General features: G+C 50.4%; 8 protein-coding genes across 8 annotated transcripts; 6 read left to right on the top strand and 2 right to left on the bottom strand.

Annotated features, from left to right (window-relative positions):
• Positions 1–1,257: 1,257 nt before the first annotated feature.
• Positions 1,258–2,445, top strand: ACHE_51259A (putative endo-1,4-beta-glucanase; the record flags this gene model as incomplete). Its single annotated transcript, XM_043281066.1, has 1 exon — positions 1,258–2,445. One exon carries the CDS (start codon positions 1,258–1,260, stop codon positions 2,443–2,445), a length of 1,188 nt encoding a protein of 395 aa, XP_043138583.1.
• A 1,294-nt stretch (positions 2,446–3,739) lies between these two features.
• ACHE_51258A (sugar porter family MFS transporter) lies at positions 3,740–5,899 on the top strand (the record flags this gene model as incomplete). The annotated part of the gene is made up of 7 exons (XM_043281065.1): positions 3,740–4,124; positions 4,180–4,243; positions 4,302–4,568; positions 4,621–4,797; positions 4,858–5,125; positions 5,173–5,511; positions 5,564–5,899. 7 exons carry the CDS (start codon positions 3,740–3,742, stop codon positions 5,897–5,899), a joined length of 1,836 nt encoding a protein of 611 aa, XP_043138582.1.
• Positions 5,900–7,617: 1,718 nt separating this feature from the next.
• ACHE_51257A (uncharacterized protein) lies at positions 7,618–9,388 on the top strand (the record flags this gene model as incomplete). The annotated part of the gene is made up of 8 exons (XM_043281064.1): positions 7,618–7,775; positions 7,830–7,843; positions 7,893–7,965; positions 8,015–8,346; positions 8,407–8,550; positions 8,601–8,815; positions 8,864–9,256; positions 9,305–9,388. 8 exons carry the CDS (start codon positions 7,618–7,620, stop codon positions 9,386–9,388), a joined length of 1,413 nt encoding a protein of 470 aa, XP_043138581.1.
• A 115-nt stretch (positions 9,389–9,503) lies between these two features.
• ACHE_51256S (Zn(II)2Cys6 transcription factor) lies at positions 9,504–11,816 on the bottom strand (the record flags this gene model as incomplete). Its single annotated transcript, XM_043281062.1, has 6 exons — positions 9,504–10,143; positions 10,199–10,379; positions 10,428–10,617; positions 10,686–10,752; positions 10,814–11,608; positions 11,677–11,816. 6 exons carry the CDS (start codon positions 11,814–11,816, stop codon positions 9,504–9,506), a joined length of 2,013 nt encoding a protein of 670 aa, XP_043138580.1.
• A 202-nt stretch (positions 11,817–12,018) lies between these two features.
• Positions 12,019–13,248, bottom strand: ACHE_51255S (CaiB/BaiF CoA transferase family protein; the record flags this gene model as incomplete). Its single annotated transcript, XM_043281061.1, has 1 exon — positions 12,019–13,248. One exon carries the CDS (start codon positions 13,246–13,248, stop codon positions 12,019–12,021), a length of 1,230 nt encoding a protein of 409 aa, XP_043138579.1.
• A 160-nt stretch (positions 13,249–13,408) lies between these two features.
• ACHE_51254A (acyl-CoA dehydrogenase family protein) lies at positions 13,409–14,765 on the top strand (the record flags this gene model as incomplete). Its single annotated transcript, XM_043281060.1, has 2 exons — positions 13,409–13,703; positions 13,753–14,765. The coding sequence occupies 2 exons, from the start codon at positions 13,409–13,411 to the stop codon at positions 14,763–14,765; spliced, it is 1,308 nt and encodes a 435-aa protein (XP_043138578.1).
• A 1,364-nt stretch (positions 14,766–16,129) lies between these two features.
• On the top strand, positions 16,130–16,398 carry ACHE_51253A (uncharacterized protein; the record flags this gene model as incomplete). Its single annotated transcript, XM_043281059.1, has 2 exons — positions 16,130–16,226; positions 16,277–16,398. 2 exons carry the CDS (start codon positions 16,130–16,132, stop codon positions 16,396–16,398), a joined length of 219 nt encoding a protein of 72 aa, XP_043138577.1.
• Positions 16,399–16,532: 134 nt separating this feature from the next.
• Positions 16,533–16,994, top strand: ACHE_51252A (uncharacterized protein; the record flags this gene model as incomplete). The annotated part of the gene is made up of 2 exons (XM_043281058.1): positions 16,533–16,538; positions 16,593–16,994. 2 exons carry the CDS (start codon positions 16,533–16,535, stop codon positions 16,992–16,994), a joined length of 408 nt encoding a protein of 135 aa, XP_043138576.1.
• Positions 16,995–17,175: the final 181 nt, after the last annotated feature.

Below are 17,175 nucleotides of genomic sequence, written 5' to 3'. Positions count from 1 at the left end.
TGCTTCAACCAGGTCGGTTCATAGTACGAAGATTTCCAAAACAACACTTCAACGGAGAGCTTTAATAATGAATGGTACATCAAATCTACCAGCCACCTTTGCTTCCAGGCTTCTGGGTTCCTCACTGCGGCCAATCTGTTGTTGCGCCGTTTAGACCGGAATTGTTAATACATGCAAAACATGCGGTTGGGCTGTGGATATATGATTTGGCAACGCATTCTGTCATTGTAATGGTTAGACAATTCCCGATATCCGATGATGTGGCTTGGAACAGAGCATGATCTGATTATGAAGTCGGGCGCTTATACCAGAGTTAGAGCATGCACCACTGGCTCAGGTTTTCCGGTAGCACGCATGGACGTGACCGTTCCTTGCATCCTGGAATTTACGGGGCTCATTGTGTTTTCTACACTTTTGTGGAATCCACATTTATATCTGAGGACAGCACTTCATCGACCGAATGAGTCTTGATGGTCCACCCTCATCTACAACAGTTCCGCTTTGCCCCAGACGATGTTCCTGTTTGTTCGCTCAAAGGTGCACGATTGAAGCTTGGCAAAGCTCAAACTGTTCTTCTCGTATACTGCGCTCTATAAATTGCTCTATTGGTCATGAAGACTCAATATCACCTGTCACGGCATACCATCCCTAATCGGAAATCCGCACCACCCCCGACACTCCTTCCCCTCCCTACGGGTTACTCGCCTCGCCGTTAATCAATACCTCCTGGGTCAAGTAATAATCAATTAAAGCATCGAGTCCTCTTCGTTGCTATATCGGGGTTGTATGTCCTAACAGCACCCTGGTGGGTCCCAATCTATATCCCAAACGGCGAACGGCTTCATCTTTTCCCTTTTCGATCAATCTGCTACACGCCTCAGGTTTACCATCCAGCCACGAATTTTGACTCGCTAGCTTCCTTTCTGTACCTTCCTGTGTCTCATCGATATTGTTTTCGGGCGCTTCTCGACATGAACAGCAGGTCCACCATCAAGGCTGAGATCCCGTCCATGCCATCAATCTGCGGAAGACATACTATCGGATGCAAATGACGGGAGAACGAGAAACCTGTTATTAGAATATAAAAGCCCTCTCACTACCTGATGTTGAATCCGTTCTCATATCATCTTCCCTCCTTTTATTACTTTCGTTAGTACTCTGCTTCATTGACTGAAGCTCTTCTCTTCACGTTCTTTGCGCTGGATCGCTCATTTACTTTCATTTCGCACTTTGATTCAACCATCATCCTCTGAAACCATGTATCGTCTTCAGTCAGCATCCTTCCTGGCCGCATTGCTGTCAGCCACCCAGGTGGCAGCCCACGGTCATGTCACCAACGTCGTCGTCAACGGTGTCTACTACCAAGGCTTTGACATCAACTCTTTCCCGTACATGTCGGATGCCCCCGTTGTCGCCGCTTGGACTACTCCTAACACCGGCAATGGCTTCATTACCCCCGAGGACTACACCTCGCCCGACATCATCTGCCACCAGAACGCGACCAACGCCAAGGGTCACATCAGTGTGAAGGCAGGTGACCGCGTCAACATCCAGTGGACCGCATGGCCCGACTCTCACCACGGACCTGTCATGGACTACCTTGCCGATTGTGGTGACAGCTGCGAGACAGTTGACAAGACCACGCTCAAGTTCTTCAAGATCGACGGCGTTGGTCTGGTCGACGACTCGGATGTTCCTGGTACCTGGGGTGACGATCAGTTGATCAAGAACAACAACAGCTGGATGGTCGAGATCCCCGAGTCCATCGCTCCCGGTAACTACGTTCTTCGTCACGAGTTGATGGCTCTCCACGGTGCCGAGATGGAGGACGGTGCCCAGAACTACCCTCAATGCTTCAACCTCAAGGTCACTGGCTCGGGTACCGCGAAGCCCGACGGTACCCTGGGTACTGCGCTGTACAAGCCCACCGAGGCTGGTGTCAGTGTCAACATCTACTCATCGCTCTCGACCTACCAGCTCCCCGGTCCTACCATCTGGTCGGGCGCCACCTCCATCTCGCAGACCACCTCCGCCGTCACTTCCACCGGCTCTGCCACCGCTGGCTCTGGCTCTGCCGCTGCCGCTGCTTCTTCTGGCTCTGGTTCCGAGTCCAGCTCCAGCACAGATTCCACCGCCAAGAACAATGTTGCCGTGCCCACCACCATTCCCGTCCGCGTGCCTGTCTCCACTGGCCCTTCGAGCACTGGAGCCGCTGCTCCCTCCGCTCCCTCTACTTTCTTGACCGCGAGCTCGCCTACTCCCTCCGCTCCCCCGTCTGCTGCTTCGTCTGCTTCGTTTACTCCTTCTGCTAGCAACGCTGGTAGTGTACAGTCTGCCTACGGTCAGTGCGGTGGTGTCAATTGGAATGGACCCAAGTCCTGTGCCAACGGGGCTACTTGCAGCTCTATGAACCCTTACTACTCGCAGTGCACACCTGCTGCTTAAATGCATAGACGTGTGTGACTAGAGTGGGGCTAGTGTATAATAACAGCAATATTAAAATCAAACCGATGTAACTATACAATCTTGTCTTGTCCAATATAGAAAGCTGCACAATAGTCAAGAATGTAATAATAGCGTCCAACTGAAACGCGAAGTCAAGATATTGAAGGCTCCACTAGCTTGATTCATGTATACCCCTATCTTTATCATTCAATCTCCAAAGCGGTTGCTGATGACTTCAATGGACCCAAGTTGTCATATGAGAGAGCAAACGTCAAAGTGATATAGTCGGATCGTGGTCGTGTCTGTACCATCGCTCGCAAAGTTTTTTCCCGGATCTACGACGTGAATTTGAAAGATTCACCATTTCCATAAGCAGTAGCACAGCCGCTTATAGATGATCCCCTGCTGCACATGCCGAAGCCATGTGGCTCTACTTGTACTGTTGCTCATGCCGAAGTACACATTTCCTATCCGGGAATACCCCGCATGAACCAGGGATCCTGATCCTTTACGACCAGTTAGAAATGCCGAAATACGAGGCGATCTTGGTGAAGATGTCACATGACTCAATGACACGCGGGGACGACTATTCCGGGAAGGGAAATGTGACGGAAAGAACTAAACGACCACCCTTTTCGACTCTGGATTTGCCTCCCACGAAAACCGCTGCAACCTCGTATTCCACCGTCAGAAGGAAAAGGGGAGTGGCTGGTCAAATTGCAAGTCTTTTTGCCTGTGCCAATACCGCAAGACCGCAAGTCCTTGGCAGACCAACATCTCATGTTCAGAATCCGAGCCGACGTCAAAGCACATTGGTCAGAGCCCTGAGCCAATTACTAGGCAGGCTTGATACAGCATGACGACTAGTCACTGTTTCAATGACACGGGTTTCCCAACACGGCTGGCCAATGGCCCTTCATCTTCGTTTTAACCGGAAAAGAACTTTTGGAGGACCACCAACATGTTGCCTCTTATCCCGGCGCCCCGTGCGCGCTATAATCTGGGCAGTCCAATACGGGCCATCCCGCTTGGGCTCCAGTAGCCTGGTCAGGAAAGCCGGGGTGCGTCTGAGGAATCGGCAAAATCTGGGGAGTCCGGGGGCGCCGGTATGTGTCATGCACACGGCCATAACCATTTGTGGTGGATCTGCCCAGACGTGCGGGCATCGAGGATAATAAAAGCGGCGGTTTGCCGCATTCCTGCGAGTTGATTTTCTCTACTTGCTCTGTCGCTGCCCGCATTTACACCGTTGGCGATCTGCATTCCGGGCATATCTCGTCCAGATTTAATCAGCATGCGTGATAAAGAGACCGATCCTGAGGCGCCTGTGGCGTCTCAACACATCGAGCGCACGATTTTCATGGAGAAAGAGAAAATCGCCTCGGACGCGGAAATTGCTCAGACTTGGTCGCACGATGTCATCAAACGCGACGAAAAGACCAAGCAGAAAAATCCTCTCGCCGGGCTCACGAAGGAGGAGCTCATGGCAGACGTCGAGGCATTTGCTCGGGAGAAAGATCTTGAACATATCTTGGACGACTTGAAAAAGGGTGCCTTGGTGGCCCAGGACCCTAAGGCTTTTGAAAGCCTCGACGAGCTGAGTGAAGAGGAGAAAGAATTGTTACGAAGGGAAACAACACATAAATGGCACCAGCCTTTTATGATGTACTTCATGACCAGTACGTTTCAACTCCGTGGCACATCGTTCTCTGTTTCTGACCCGGTTCAATCTAGTTCTTTGCGCCGGCTCGGCAATCGTGCAGGGAATGGACCAGACTGCAGTCAATGGTGCCCAAGAGTGTGTCTATCCTACATATCTCATCCGGGTACGGGCACTTCATGGCTAACTATACCAGGTTCTACTTTACCGAGTTCAGAGTTACGAATAAATGGCTACAAGGTCTCCTCAACGGTGCCCCGTATCTCTGCTCGTGTCTGATTGGTTGCTGGACGACGGCACCACTTAACCGCTGGTTTGGCCGCCGGGGGTGTATCTTCATCTCGTGTTTCATTTCTTTCGCTTCTTCCTTCTGGATGGCCGCTGCCAAGTCTTGGGTCTCACTCCTGTTAGCTCGATTCCTCTTGGGATTAGCCGTTGGAGCCAAGTCGACAACAACTCCAGTGTAGGGAACGCTGATGACCACGTCGTTGTGATCTTGTGCTGACTGCAACTAGGTATGGGGCAGAGTGCTCGCCAGCGAACATCCGCGGAGCGTTGGTGATGATGTGGCAGATGTGGACGGCATTCGGAATTATGATGGGATACATCGCATCAGTTGTGTTTATGGATGTGTCAAATCCGAGTCTTCCATGGCTAAATTGGAGGTTGATGCTGGGGTCTACAGCTATCCCGTAAGTTTCCATTTTAGGGCTGTCACGTAACCTATACTGCAGTTGCTGACATCTCATGAGTCCAATGTTCGTTTGTGCACAAGTCTACTTTTGTCCTGAATCTCCGAGATGGTATATGATCAAAAACCGTTATCAGAGGGCCTATGAGGCTTTATCTCAATTACGTCCATCGTCCCTCCAGGCCGCCAGAGATCTTTACTATATTCACTCGGCTCTTCAGGTTGAGGAGAAGCTTCGCGAGGGGAAGCAATTGTGGAGAGAGATGTTCACTGTTCCCCGAAACCGACGAGCGGCTCAATCCTCTTTCTTTGTCATGTTTATGCAGCAGGTATTTCCCCCTTAGCGATATCACCAGATGAGCACTAACCTGTATAGTTCTGCGGCGTTAATGCAATCATGTACTACTCCTCATCCATGTTCCGCGCCGCCGGTCTCAGTCTACGCATTTCTCTTATAGTGTCTCTGGGCTGTGGCATTACCAATTGGATCTTTGCGCTTCCAGCCGTGTACACGATTGATACCTTCGGTCGAAGGAATCTGCTTTTGACTACGTTTCCTCTCATGAGCATTTTCCTTCTCTTCACTGGGTTCTCATTCTGGATCCCTAACGACAATGCTCGCGTTGGCTGTGTTGCCACCGGTATTTATTTATTCATGATCGTCTACTCTCCTGGAGAAGGGCCGGTACCGTTTACATACTCTGCCGAAGCTTTCGTAAGTGAAACAATCTCTGGGCTGATATCGGCTACTAACGTTCACTTCACAGCCTCTATACATCCGTGATATTGGCATGTCGTTTGCCACCGCGACGACCTGGGGCTTCAATTTTATCGTGTCCTTCACGTGGCCAGGGCTGAAAGATGCCTTTACGGCACAGGGCGCATTCGGGTGGTATGCGGCTTGGAATTTCTTCGGCTGGATCTTCTGCTATTTCTGTCTGCCAGAGACTAAAGAGCTCTCTCTGGAGGAATTGGATCAGGTCTTTTCCGTTCCGACAAGGAAGCATATCAACCATTACCGGGGGATGTTGCCGTGGTACTTCAAGAAGCATATCTTGCGAGCTGATGTGCCGCCAAAGAAGCAGCTCTACGATTATGAGTGATGTTGCGCAGGTGGATAGTTCCGAATCTTGTTATACTCTGTATACTATCCACAGCTATTGTGATGAGAAACAGGAATATAATCGCATAGTGTTTAAGCAAGAGAAGAATATCACAAAATAATGTAATAAGCCCTTGAACTCAAATGTTGATCTTCCCTGACTGTCATATGCCATATTGTATATAGGATGAAGTGTCTAACATTAGCATACAGTGTTCATGCAGACGATCAACTCGGGCCGGGGAACTGTCAACCAAGATCCTTCCGCCGTGGCAGAATTGGTAGAGGACCGGGTGGCTCGTATTTCTCCACACAAGCTTTCGGTCATGGGTGGCTATGTGCTGGAGGAGTTGGTCAATGGTGGTGGTATGCACTTGTCAAGTGCGGAGAGCGATGATCAAGAGAGCTTGCTTGGGCAGATAGTATTATGTGCTAGATCACTCAAGGTATCAAGGGCGACATCGCCATATTTCATATACCTGCCAACACAAAGCGAGTGCTGTCCCCTGGCTTGTTCTATTGTCACCAGCACCCAACTTGTACAAGTCAGAGCCAACATCACCAACATAGGTCACTAGTGCACTCTGTAGGATCATGTTAAGGAACTTCATCAGGTCGCAGTCCCAGGATCGCGACCTTGAGGGCAGCTTCTCTGTGAGCCATGAGCCACATGGTACCATTTTCAGAACCACACGATAGAAAACGAGTGGCGAGCCGCCCATCGACCTTTGTGAAGCTTGCCCAATATGACAGGCTGGTCAAGATGGGTATTGATTTTGAGTATATGAGTAGCAGCGTATTGTTGGAAAAGATTGCTGTGATGGAATAGGAGGACGTTGATCAGGCACTTCCACATGGTCTTGACCATGCTGAGGGACAGAAGCGCCTTGTCCTGACCACATGGCTTGATGTGGCGATTAAGCGTATCCACGAAACACAGGATGCGGTCCCCAGTGGGACAGCCACCAGGTCTATCAGAGGACAACAACAGTCAGCATACAATTTAAGCATGGTACCTCTGGGCCGGAACAGGGAGAGACATACGCGAGGTCTTTGCAGTTTGGTACAAAAGACTCCCAGATCGCCTCCGTTCGTAAAAGGGAATAGCTGACCCCGGCCGTGCCTCGAGCCACGTTTATAAAGGCGCCTGTCGCTTACTTGACTCATCAGCATTTTATCGATAGTCTTTATGCCATGATTTGGGTCTAGCCTGTCCCTAGTAAACAAATCGGACTTGTGTGCCACGGATTGTCACAAGCCTGAGGTAGTTGTAAAGGCCTCAGAGAAAGGCGAAGTCAAATGGAGCGTTCGGCCCTTCACTGTCTGGAGGGAGTGAATGGAAAAAAGACTGCTGGAGTGTAGTATAGAGTGTAGAGTGTAGTAGTGTACGGAGTATAGATGTAGATTCTGATTGGTCAATCGGGCCGAAACGGGCCGATGGAAGAATCCCACCAATGAGAATTCTCTATGTCCTGAAGTATCCAAAACACGCAACCTCGGTTGATTATCTAAGGCCCACTGTGCAGAACCTGAAGAGGTTGAATTATGGTGACTCACGGCGAGATCCAGTCATTCTGTATTCAATTGAGCTCCGCATAGTTCGGTCTATTTGGGCTTATCTCTGCCAATAACTGCATCCATCACGTGTTCCGGTGGACGGGTCTTTTCCAACGGTTCTGCAGGCTGGCCGGAGAATTCGGAACAGAAACTTAATCGGCCATGACGGCGGACGTTGAGCCTCAAGACCGTGATATGGTGGTGGAATACGATTCTGAGAATATGGAGAAGCAGCAAGATGTCAAAGCCAGTCCGCATTACCAGGATGCTTTCGGAGACGAGGAGTTTGCAGAGGTCAAGTACAAGGTGTTGAACTGGTGGTAAGTACCGTAACGTCATTCCGATATGCATGCATCAATTGCTAATTTATGCAGGCAATGTGGTTTCCGTGAGTGATTCTATGCATCACGATTTTCATTCGAATCTAATCTTTCCAGTCATGGTGTCCGAAACCGTCTCGCTAGGAATTCTGTCCCTGCCGGCCGTCGTGGCCCAACTGGGTCTAGCTCCGTAAGCTTTCTGTCCAGTGGGCTCAGTATGCCCTGCTAATGTCTATTAGTGCAATTGTCCTCTTATTAGGCCTAGGTCTCATGGCCACCTACACCGGCTATGTGATCGGGCAGTTCAAATGGCGCTACCCGCACATCCATAGCATGGCGGACGCCGGAGAGGTCCTCCTGGGCGCTTTTGGCCGTGAGCTGTTCGGAACGGGTCAATTGCTTCTGATCATCTTTGTCTCTGCCAGTCACATCCTGACTTTCAGCGTGGCTATGAACACTATTACGGAACACGGCACCTGCACGATTGTGTTTGGGGTTGTTGGTCTCGTTCTGTCCTTTTTGCTCTGCTTGCCTCGGACATTGTTGAATGTTTCCTGGCTTTCTCTCGTGTGTACGTGTTCATGGATTCCCCGTACTAGTTACACGAAGGACTCTTACTAATGTACCACAGCGTTTGTCAGTATCCTGACAGCCGTCATTATTGCAATGGTCGGCGTTGGTGTTGAAAGGCCAGGAAAGGGGAATATTCAAGCCACAGTCGATACCAGTCTTTACGAAGCGTTCTTGGCTGTATGCAACATTGTCTTTTCATTTTGTAAGTTCCCTCTTGGATCATTCTCAAAAAAAGTTATCTGACAGAGACAGCCGGTCACGTTGCCTTTTTCAGTTTCATGGCAGAACTGAAAGACCCCAAGGACTATCCCAAATCCTTGTGTCTTCTGCAAGGCATCGACCTTGTTCTCTACATCGTCGCCTCTGTGGTTATCTACTGCTATGCCGGCCAAGACGTGACATCGCCCGCATTGGGATCAGCAAGTCCTATTGTGCGCAAAGTTGCTTACGGCATTGCGTTGCCTACTGTTAGTGCTCAACAACCCCATATGTAAGCATTTCAGCTAATAATCCAGATTGTCATCGCCGGCGTCGTCAACGGCCACGTCGCGTGCAAGTACGTCTACGTCCGTATCTTCCGCAACAGCGATCGCATACACAAGCGCGACTGGGTCGCAACCGGCTCCTGGATCGCGATTGGAGCAGCTGTGTGGTTGCTTGCGTGGATTATCGCCGAGGCGATTCCGGTTTTCAATAACCTGCTGAGTTTGATCGCGTCGCTCTTCGCTAGTTGGTTTACTTGTAAGTCCCTTGGAACATCGCAACTGTGGTCAGCGCTGACATACGACATAGACGGCTTCAGCGCGATCTTCTGGCTCCACATGAACAGAGGCCAATACTTTGCATCTCCAATGAAGATATTCCTGACTTTTGCCAACATCCTTATTATTGGAGTTGCATGCTGCATTGTAAGCTCCCCTCTTCCGCTTTTGAAAACCTAAAGCTAACAAGTCTAGTGCGGCCTCGGATTGTACGCATCAGGCAAAGCATTGCATGATAATCCCAGCAGTGCCAGTTTTTCATGTGCAAATAACGCATAATAGCATTTTGCGTTGTTCGTTGTTCATATCGGATATTTGACATATCGTGTATATTATGAATTTCTAGCCATAATCTAGGCTTTAAAAGCGTCCATTAATCAATTGTATTAAACCATCACAGAAACCTATACAGAAACTCCAAGCTCTGGAGATTAAGCGAATCCGGCTGTGAGCTCGTCCCCAGGACATCTGTATAATCATCCGTGAAGTTAAACAGTCCGTACCAATCATTTGGCGCCGTAAGATCCGTTGGACCCGTATCCTGCCACGGCTGTGAGTTATCCGCGGCAATCGCACTCGTAGTATCATTCCTCTCAGCACCACCCGACAAGTTCCCAACTCCCTGATCCCGTCTCTCACCCCTCCCCTCCGGCACCGGGGTAACGACATCCACACTCCTCAAACTATGCGCGGTACTCTCATCTAAACACCGGAAAAACAAATCCAGCACCCAATTTTCCAAATCCCAACTCTTCTGCAACTCCTGCAGTCCCAAAAGACACAATCTCGCGCGGTGTTCTGCCAGTTTACGGGTCGTCCCTGTTGTGCGACAGCAGTTTATCGTGTGGATGCAGAGTGTTGAAAAGGCATGTGTGATTAGGTGGTTGGGGCCGTGCTGGACAAGGTTGTGCGACAGCATATCTTCGATTATGCGGGTGCTGCGAGTTGCGGCTTCGAGGGCGATAGCGCCTTGAGTTTCGGTTGTGGTGGTGGGGTGGAGGAAGAGGGGGCGGTAGAGGAGGATGTACAAATTACTGTGCCATGTTAGTTCTGGCCTCTGACGGCTGACATAGGGGCAGGAGCAGGTACTTGTATGTCATGTGCAGCAGTCCGGTTAGGAAGATGGCGCTTGGTGTTGAGTGGCTTCCCAATTTCATCTCGGCAGGGAGGTGGGATTCCCATTTTGTGAGTTGGGCATGTAGTGTCTCTCGAGATATCCCGTTTACAGTTGGTTCTCTGGGTACGTATTGCGTCGAGACAATTGCGCGTACTATACCACTGTCAGCAGGTTATCTTTTATCTCATAGGAGAAACGTACATAACCGTGCCAACTTGGCCATCTCAATCGGATACGGAATATGCTCTGCACGTTGTACACCAAATACAGCCTGGTCATCCACACTTTCCTCATCTCTTATATCCTTCGGCTCGAGCATGGCCACGTCGCAATCTTCATCACGGATTCTCGATGGTAGTCCTAGTGCTGCGGAGCTTTGTTGGTCACGTATCTACTCCTCATTAGCAACGAACTTGTAGAAATGCATCTCGGTATCTCGGTAGATAGAGAAGGGCATACATAATAAGCCCACCATATCCGCTTCCAAAGCATCTCCTCTCTACCCGACTGAAACGACAATTTCAACCTACCCCGTCAGCACCGTCTCCCTTTCTCCAATATAACAGGATATAACAGGATGGACGTACATAACATGCATCCCCCTCTTCTGCGCAAGACAAATCCCGACCTCCAACCAAAACCTGGTATCCCGCTCTTCATTCGGTCCACCTCTCCAGAAGCTCAACAGAAACAGCGCCTGCAACTTGGTAATCTTATTCGACTCCCAGTCCGCGTCGTATATGGCTCTAGCCCTGCTATGGAACAGGACTTTGGCGCGGTAGCGTGTTTGAAAGCCTGTTTTTGCGAAGGTGATATCTGGACAGAGACTGACACCAATGAAGAGCATTGATTGGAGGAGCAAGGGGGATATGGTTTCATTCTTGTATGTGTCGTGAATGACTTTGCGGTCGAGTATTGGGAAGCAGGGATGGAACCAGGTAAAGTATGCCTGGAGGAGGGGTTCCCGGATGTCCTTTGACGGAAATGCAAAGGCGCCGTTGCGGGTTAACTGGTCTTCCATGGCACTCTTATGTGCGCGAAGAGCTTCATCGCGGGTAGTGTTTGCGTCTAGTCTTTCTGGAATTGGGTAGTGGAGTCTTGTCTTTGACATCTCGTTTGCGTAGCCTTTAGGAGATCTACTGCGTCCTTCGTCAATGACGCAGGTAAGAGGGCTGGACTCACCCAGGAAGACGGTTTGCTGAGTCTGTGCTAGTGACGGCTTGAGGGCGATCCTTTCAGCATGGTTAATATGCACATTATTCTCTAACGCTGGAGTTCTCCATAAAGACGCAGACGAGGCAGAAACCGGAGTCAAGATCTGTGCATGAGCATGTCCCTGCTGTTGCTGTGGAGTCCCTCGACGGATCTTATTTCGCGGATATCTGCGACTGTTGGCACTTGATCTATATCATGCAAGAGTTATCAAATCGAGCCCATCTAGGCTACTTACTTCCCTCGTCGTGAAACCCCGATCTCACATTGCGTATTCAACGCCACGCAGTTCGCGCATGGCTGCCGGTCCATTACATTGCAGCGGATCCGGCGTCGGTTACATGTCGTGCACGCTTTTTTGGCGCGAGTTGGTGGCATTTTATCAATTGAGAGAGGAAAAGAAGAAACCGTGTGCAAAAAGGCGATCTGGATGTCAGTGTAGGAGGGATATTGCATCAGTCGGCTACTTCGGTTACTTGATTACTAGATATGGGATCTGATTGGCTGTCGCCTTCTTCGGCTTTATACAATCGTTATTGAGGTAACCGCATTAGTCTCGGCTCTATGTACACTAGTCAGTCTAGTCAATCCCCAACTCAGCCAGAATAGCCTCATTGTGCTCTCCAACATCCGGCACCGCTTCAATCCGAGCATTCAATCCGTCTGCATCCGTCCCCATTCCCGGTGGCAACAAAGTAGGAACCACACCTGCTGGAGTCTTCACCTCCGTCCAACGCTGTCTCGCCTGTAGCTGCGGATGGTTCCATACACCCTGCATGTCATTCACGCTTGCGTTGGCGATAGCTGCCTTATCCAGAAGTACAAGGACATCTTCCGCAGTCCGCAACGCAAACACCTCACAGATAATGCTCTTCAGCGCATCGCGATTCTGCACCCGTAGCGAGTTACTAACAAAACGCTCATCTTTTGCGAGTTCAAGCTGCCCCAAGACCTTATCGCAGAAACTAGTCCATTCGCGCTCATTCTGAATCCCCAGCATAACACTCTTTCCGTCTCCCGTCTCGAATGGTCCATACGGATAAATAGCAGCATGCGCAGCACCCACAGGCGTCGGGCCAGGCGCTCCCTCATACGTATAGTACAGCGGGAACCCCATCCACTCGACCATACTTTCTAACATGGAGATGTCGAGGTTACACCCGCGCTTCTCGGGATCGCGCTGTCGACGGAACAACGCAGCGAGGACGTTTGAGTATGCGTAACTGCCTGCTGCGATATCTGCGATCGAGATACCGACTTTGGCGGGCTGTTTGGCGCCCGTGCCTGTGACAGAGAGCATCCCCGCTTCGCTTTGGATCAGAAGATCGTAGGCTTTCTTGTCGCGGTAGGGACCATCAGGGCCGTAGCCGGAGATGTTGCACACAATTAGCGATGGGTGGTTGGCTTTCAGGGCCTCGTAGGACAATCCCAGCCGAGCGCTTGCGCCGGGAGCCAGGTTCTGGACTAGAACATCGGCGCGACCCAGTAGGAGCATCAACACGCGATGGTCGCGAGGGTTCTTGACGTCCAAAGCCAAGCTCTCTTTGGACCGGTTTGTCCATACGAAGTGCGAGGCGAGGCCGTTGACGCGGATGTCATAGTGGCGCGCAAAATCGCCTACCCCGGGACGTTCTATTTTGATGACTCGTGCCCCCAGATCTGCGAGTTGGCGGGTGCAGAACGGCGCTGAGATTGCTTGTTCCAGGCTGACAACGGTGATGCCAGCGAGAGGGCCGTCTGTTGCTTTCGTAGATAATGTGCGGGCCCAGTGAGGATATGATTGCCAAGTAGAACGCCGTAACACATTCATATTTGCGATGGTGGTAGTAATATCTCAAGCGTGGATCAATCGGTTCCTGCGAATTGATATCCTTTGGAGGCGGGGCATATCGGCTATACGGTTATATGCACCTACCGACTTCCGCATTGAAATATCCAGCAACGCCTCTTTAATATCGACAGACATCACCATGTTTCGCCATATTTCCAGACAAGTCTCATGCAGCAAGCATGTTGCAATCACTCGCCCACCATGGCGCGCGTTCTCGTCAACCGCCCGTCGACCATTGATGGAACTCACCGGATTCACGGACGAACAACTGACCGTTCGCGACGCCGTGGCAAACATCTGCGTCAACTTCCCCAATACATACTGGCAAGAGTGTGATCAAAATGAAAAAGATCCTAAAGAGTTTCATGCAGCGCTGGCCAAGGACGGATGGCTAGGCATTGCGCTACCAGAAGAGTTTGGCGGAGCCGGGTTAGGTATGTCAACAAGACAAGAGAAAAAATAAAGAGAAGGCTAATGAGGTAGGTATATCTGAGGCTACGATGATGATGCAAACCATCACGCAGTCTGGGGCAGGTATGGCCGGGGCACAAGCCATCCATGCCAATGTCTACGCGACACAACCCCTTGCCAAGTTCGGTACGGAGCAACAAAAAGAGGAAACTATCCCAGAGATCATCAACGGCACGTGGCGGACATGTTTCGGCGTGACGGAGCCTAATACGGGACTGGAGACTCTGAAACTTAAGACGTTGGCCACGCGGAAGCCCAATACGGATGTCTATTCGGTGACTGGTCAGAAGATATGGATCACCTGTGCGCAAGTGGCGTCCAAGATGATTCTTCTTGCGCGAACCACGCCTCTAGAAGAGGTCAAGAAACCAACAGAAGGGTTGTCTTTGTTTTGCATCGACTTGGACCGCGACCACCCGGGTCTTGACCTACGCAAGATTAAGAAAATGGGTGGACGCGCGGTGGATGCAAACGAAGTGTTCTTCGACAACTACGAAATTCCGACAAGCACTCTTATTGGTCAGGAAAACGAAGGATTCCGTATCATCCTACATGGCATGAACGCCGAGCGATGTCTCTTGGCAGGAGAAGCTTTAGGGCTGGGGTACGCCGCGCTGGAACGTGCTGCTCAATACGCACAAGAACGGGTAGTATTTGGGCGCGCAATCGGGAAAAACCAAGGCATTGCACATCCGCTGGCCGATGCGTACATGAAACTTGAAGCAGCCAAGTTGGCCACCTACCATGCAGCACGGATGTTTGACTCCTCGAGGACCTCTGATAATACGATCCCGGTACATACCCTCGGAGTAGCGTGCAACAGCGCCAAATACTTAGCGGCCGAAGCGGCGTTCACGGCGTGTGAGCGAGCAGTCCTGAGTCATGGAGGGATGGGGTACGCGATGGAATATGATGTCGAACGGTACCTGCGCGAGTGTTTTGTTCCACGGATTGCGCCAGTCAGTCGGGAAATGATTCTGAATTATGTGAGCGAGAAGGTGTTGCAGCTACCGCGCAGTTATTAGCCAAAATCAATCCCTGAGCAGTTTCGATTGAGTAATTCCTATCATTTCCGTGGGTGGGTCATTGCACTATTAGGAAGAAGCAATAACTGCAGTAAATTTCGCATACAAGAAGCTTTTGTCTTATTGGCTTGTCGCTTGGTTCAAGGCCCAAGCAGATTAGTATTGGACCGGGGTCCAGTACCATATGTGTAAGCCTTCCACTGTAAAAAGCCACGATATGGCCGACTCTTCGTGCCTTAGTGCATCCTCCATCCTCGGCTAACTGGAGAAACGTCTGGGGAAGCATAGCCGTCTGGACAATGTCTGATCTCATGCCCATGGCCAGTAGGTAATATGTACTCCGTTCTTTGGGGAAAACCCCCTGTGAGACCCTGTGAAAACATCCGAATCCGATGGGTCCGATATAGAACACTGTACCGTAATAGGCATCCATCTGGAATCCAGACTCCTCTGAACCCATCTAGGCATCCTCTTGCCTATACGGTGTCGTCAAGAGCCTGGCCAACGGCGTACAGGAAGCAAAGACTCAATTTCGCCGCCCGGGAGTCGGCAAAGAAGGCTGCTATGCCGCAATTAGGCAGTGGTTGGCCGAAGTGAAACCCTGCGTGTGGAGGGGAGGATGCTTGGGTGCCTGGGAGCTGGGAGCTGTGGCCGAAGTGGCCGGCACAGTGATGAGTGAAATAGTAGTGCCAGTGTCGAGAATCAGAGTATCATGGGAAGTGGACAATTCCGTGGTTTCCGCCAGAATGCCAAGCGCCGCGGCGGAGGAGCGGCGCGGAGCTGGAGAGAGCTTACTACGGAGTATGGATGCAACATAGCCCAGTATGGATGCAATATAGCTGGTCCGCGGTATACCTACTGTATATACGCTTGGAAGGATTGGCAGGGGAAAGGCAGAGGGTGAATACAAAATGGAGAAATGAAAAGTAATAAAGCCCTATAGGAATACATACCAAAACTGGAGTATAGAATGCCGATGCATTTCCACCAGCTTATTCTTCGGTTCTCCTGCAATCCGGATGCCTTTTGAATTGGCATCCAAGCGGGTCTTATTTAATGAGAGGTGAATGTATGATGAGGATGAACAGTGAATTATTGTAGTCATTGTGGAGACTTGTCATTAAAGAAAGAGATATCTTAAGCGGGGCACCTGACCTTGGGTTGTGATTCTTTTGTTTCTTTTGCCCCCTCATCGTCTGCTCTGCTTTTCTCTTCTCTCTCCCATCTCTCCTTCATCTCTCTCACTTTCTCTCACTCCTCATCGTCTTCCTTCTTCATTGTCTCTGGTCTATCCCAAGAGGAATTACTGTCAAGCTGGAGAAATCCATTCCTGCTGTTTCTTCCAACGCGACGGCCTGCTCAACATGTCAGCCCCGTCGTACGTCGGCCTCTCTGGCCCCTGGCTGACGAGAGCCATCACTGCCTGTGCTACCATGGGCTTCTTGCTTTTCGGTTATGATCGTATGTTCTGCTTTACCAGGTGCTCCAAGAGTCGAGCTAATATAGAACAGAGGGTGTCATGAGCGGCATTATCGACGCGAGACCGTTTGGCGAAGTCTTTACACAAGTTCAGGGCGATTCGACTATTCAGGGTGTCGTCACGGCTATTTACGAATTGGGTGGGTCGCAATAAATATACATCAGGGTTGTTGTTGTTATTGAAGCTGGACTGACGCGGGTGTAGGATGTCTCGCTGGTGCTCTGTTCATTCTCGGTGCTGGTGACTGGCTGGGTCGTCGTTATTCCATCATGATTGGCGCTGCGATCATGATTGTTGGTGTCGTTCTTCAAATATCTTCCGTCCAAGGACATGTTCCCATCGCTCAGTTCTGTGTTGGACGCGTGGTGACAGGCATTGGCAACGGCATGAATACCTCCACCATTCCGACCTACCAAGCCGAATGCTCCAAGTCACACAACCGGGGTCTGCTCATCTGTATCGAGGGAAGCACCGTCGCTATTGGCACGGTCATCTCCTACTGGGTTGACTTTGGCTGCATGTACGGCTCGGATGATCTCACCTGGCGTTTCCCCATTGCCTTCCAATGTCTTTTCGGCTTCATCATCATATTCGGTCTCATGTTCTTGCCGGAATCTCCTCGTTGGCTCTTTGCCCGTGATCGCTACGAAGAGGGTGAATATGTGATTGCTGCGTTGGCCGGTCAGGAAATCAACCACCCCGACGTGCAGATGCAAAAAACTCTTATCTTGGACTCCCTGCGAGCGTAAGTTCTGTTTCTTTGTTTGTATGTCTTGTTTGTCGCTCTTTGTCTTTTTTTTTAAAAAAAAAAGGGAAAAAAAAGTTTCTGTGCAAACGCTAATCGATCATGTGCTTTTAGTTCTGGTCAGACCACTGGCAAGTCCACACCCATGTCTGCTGTATTCACTGGAGGCAAGACTCAGCACTTCC

Source organism: Aspergillus chevalieri, chromosome 5 (assembly GCF_016861735.1).
Source record: "Aspergillus chevalieri M1 DNA, chromosome 5, nearly complete sequence".
NCBI lineage: Eukaryota > Fungi > Ascomycota > Eurotiomycetes > Eurotiales > Aspergillaceae > Aspergillus > Aspergillus chevalieri.
The sequence above is the reverse complement of the archived record's forward strand: the minus strand, read 5'-3'. Positions and strand labels throughout refer to the sequence as shown.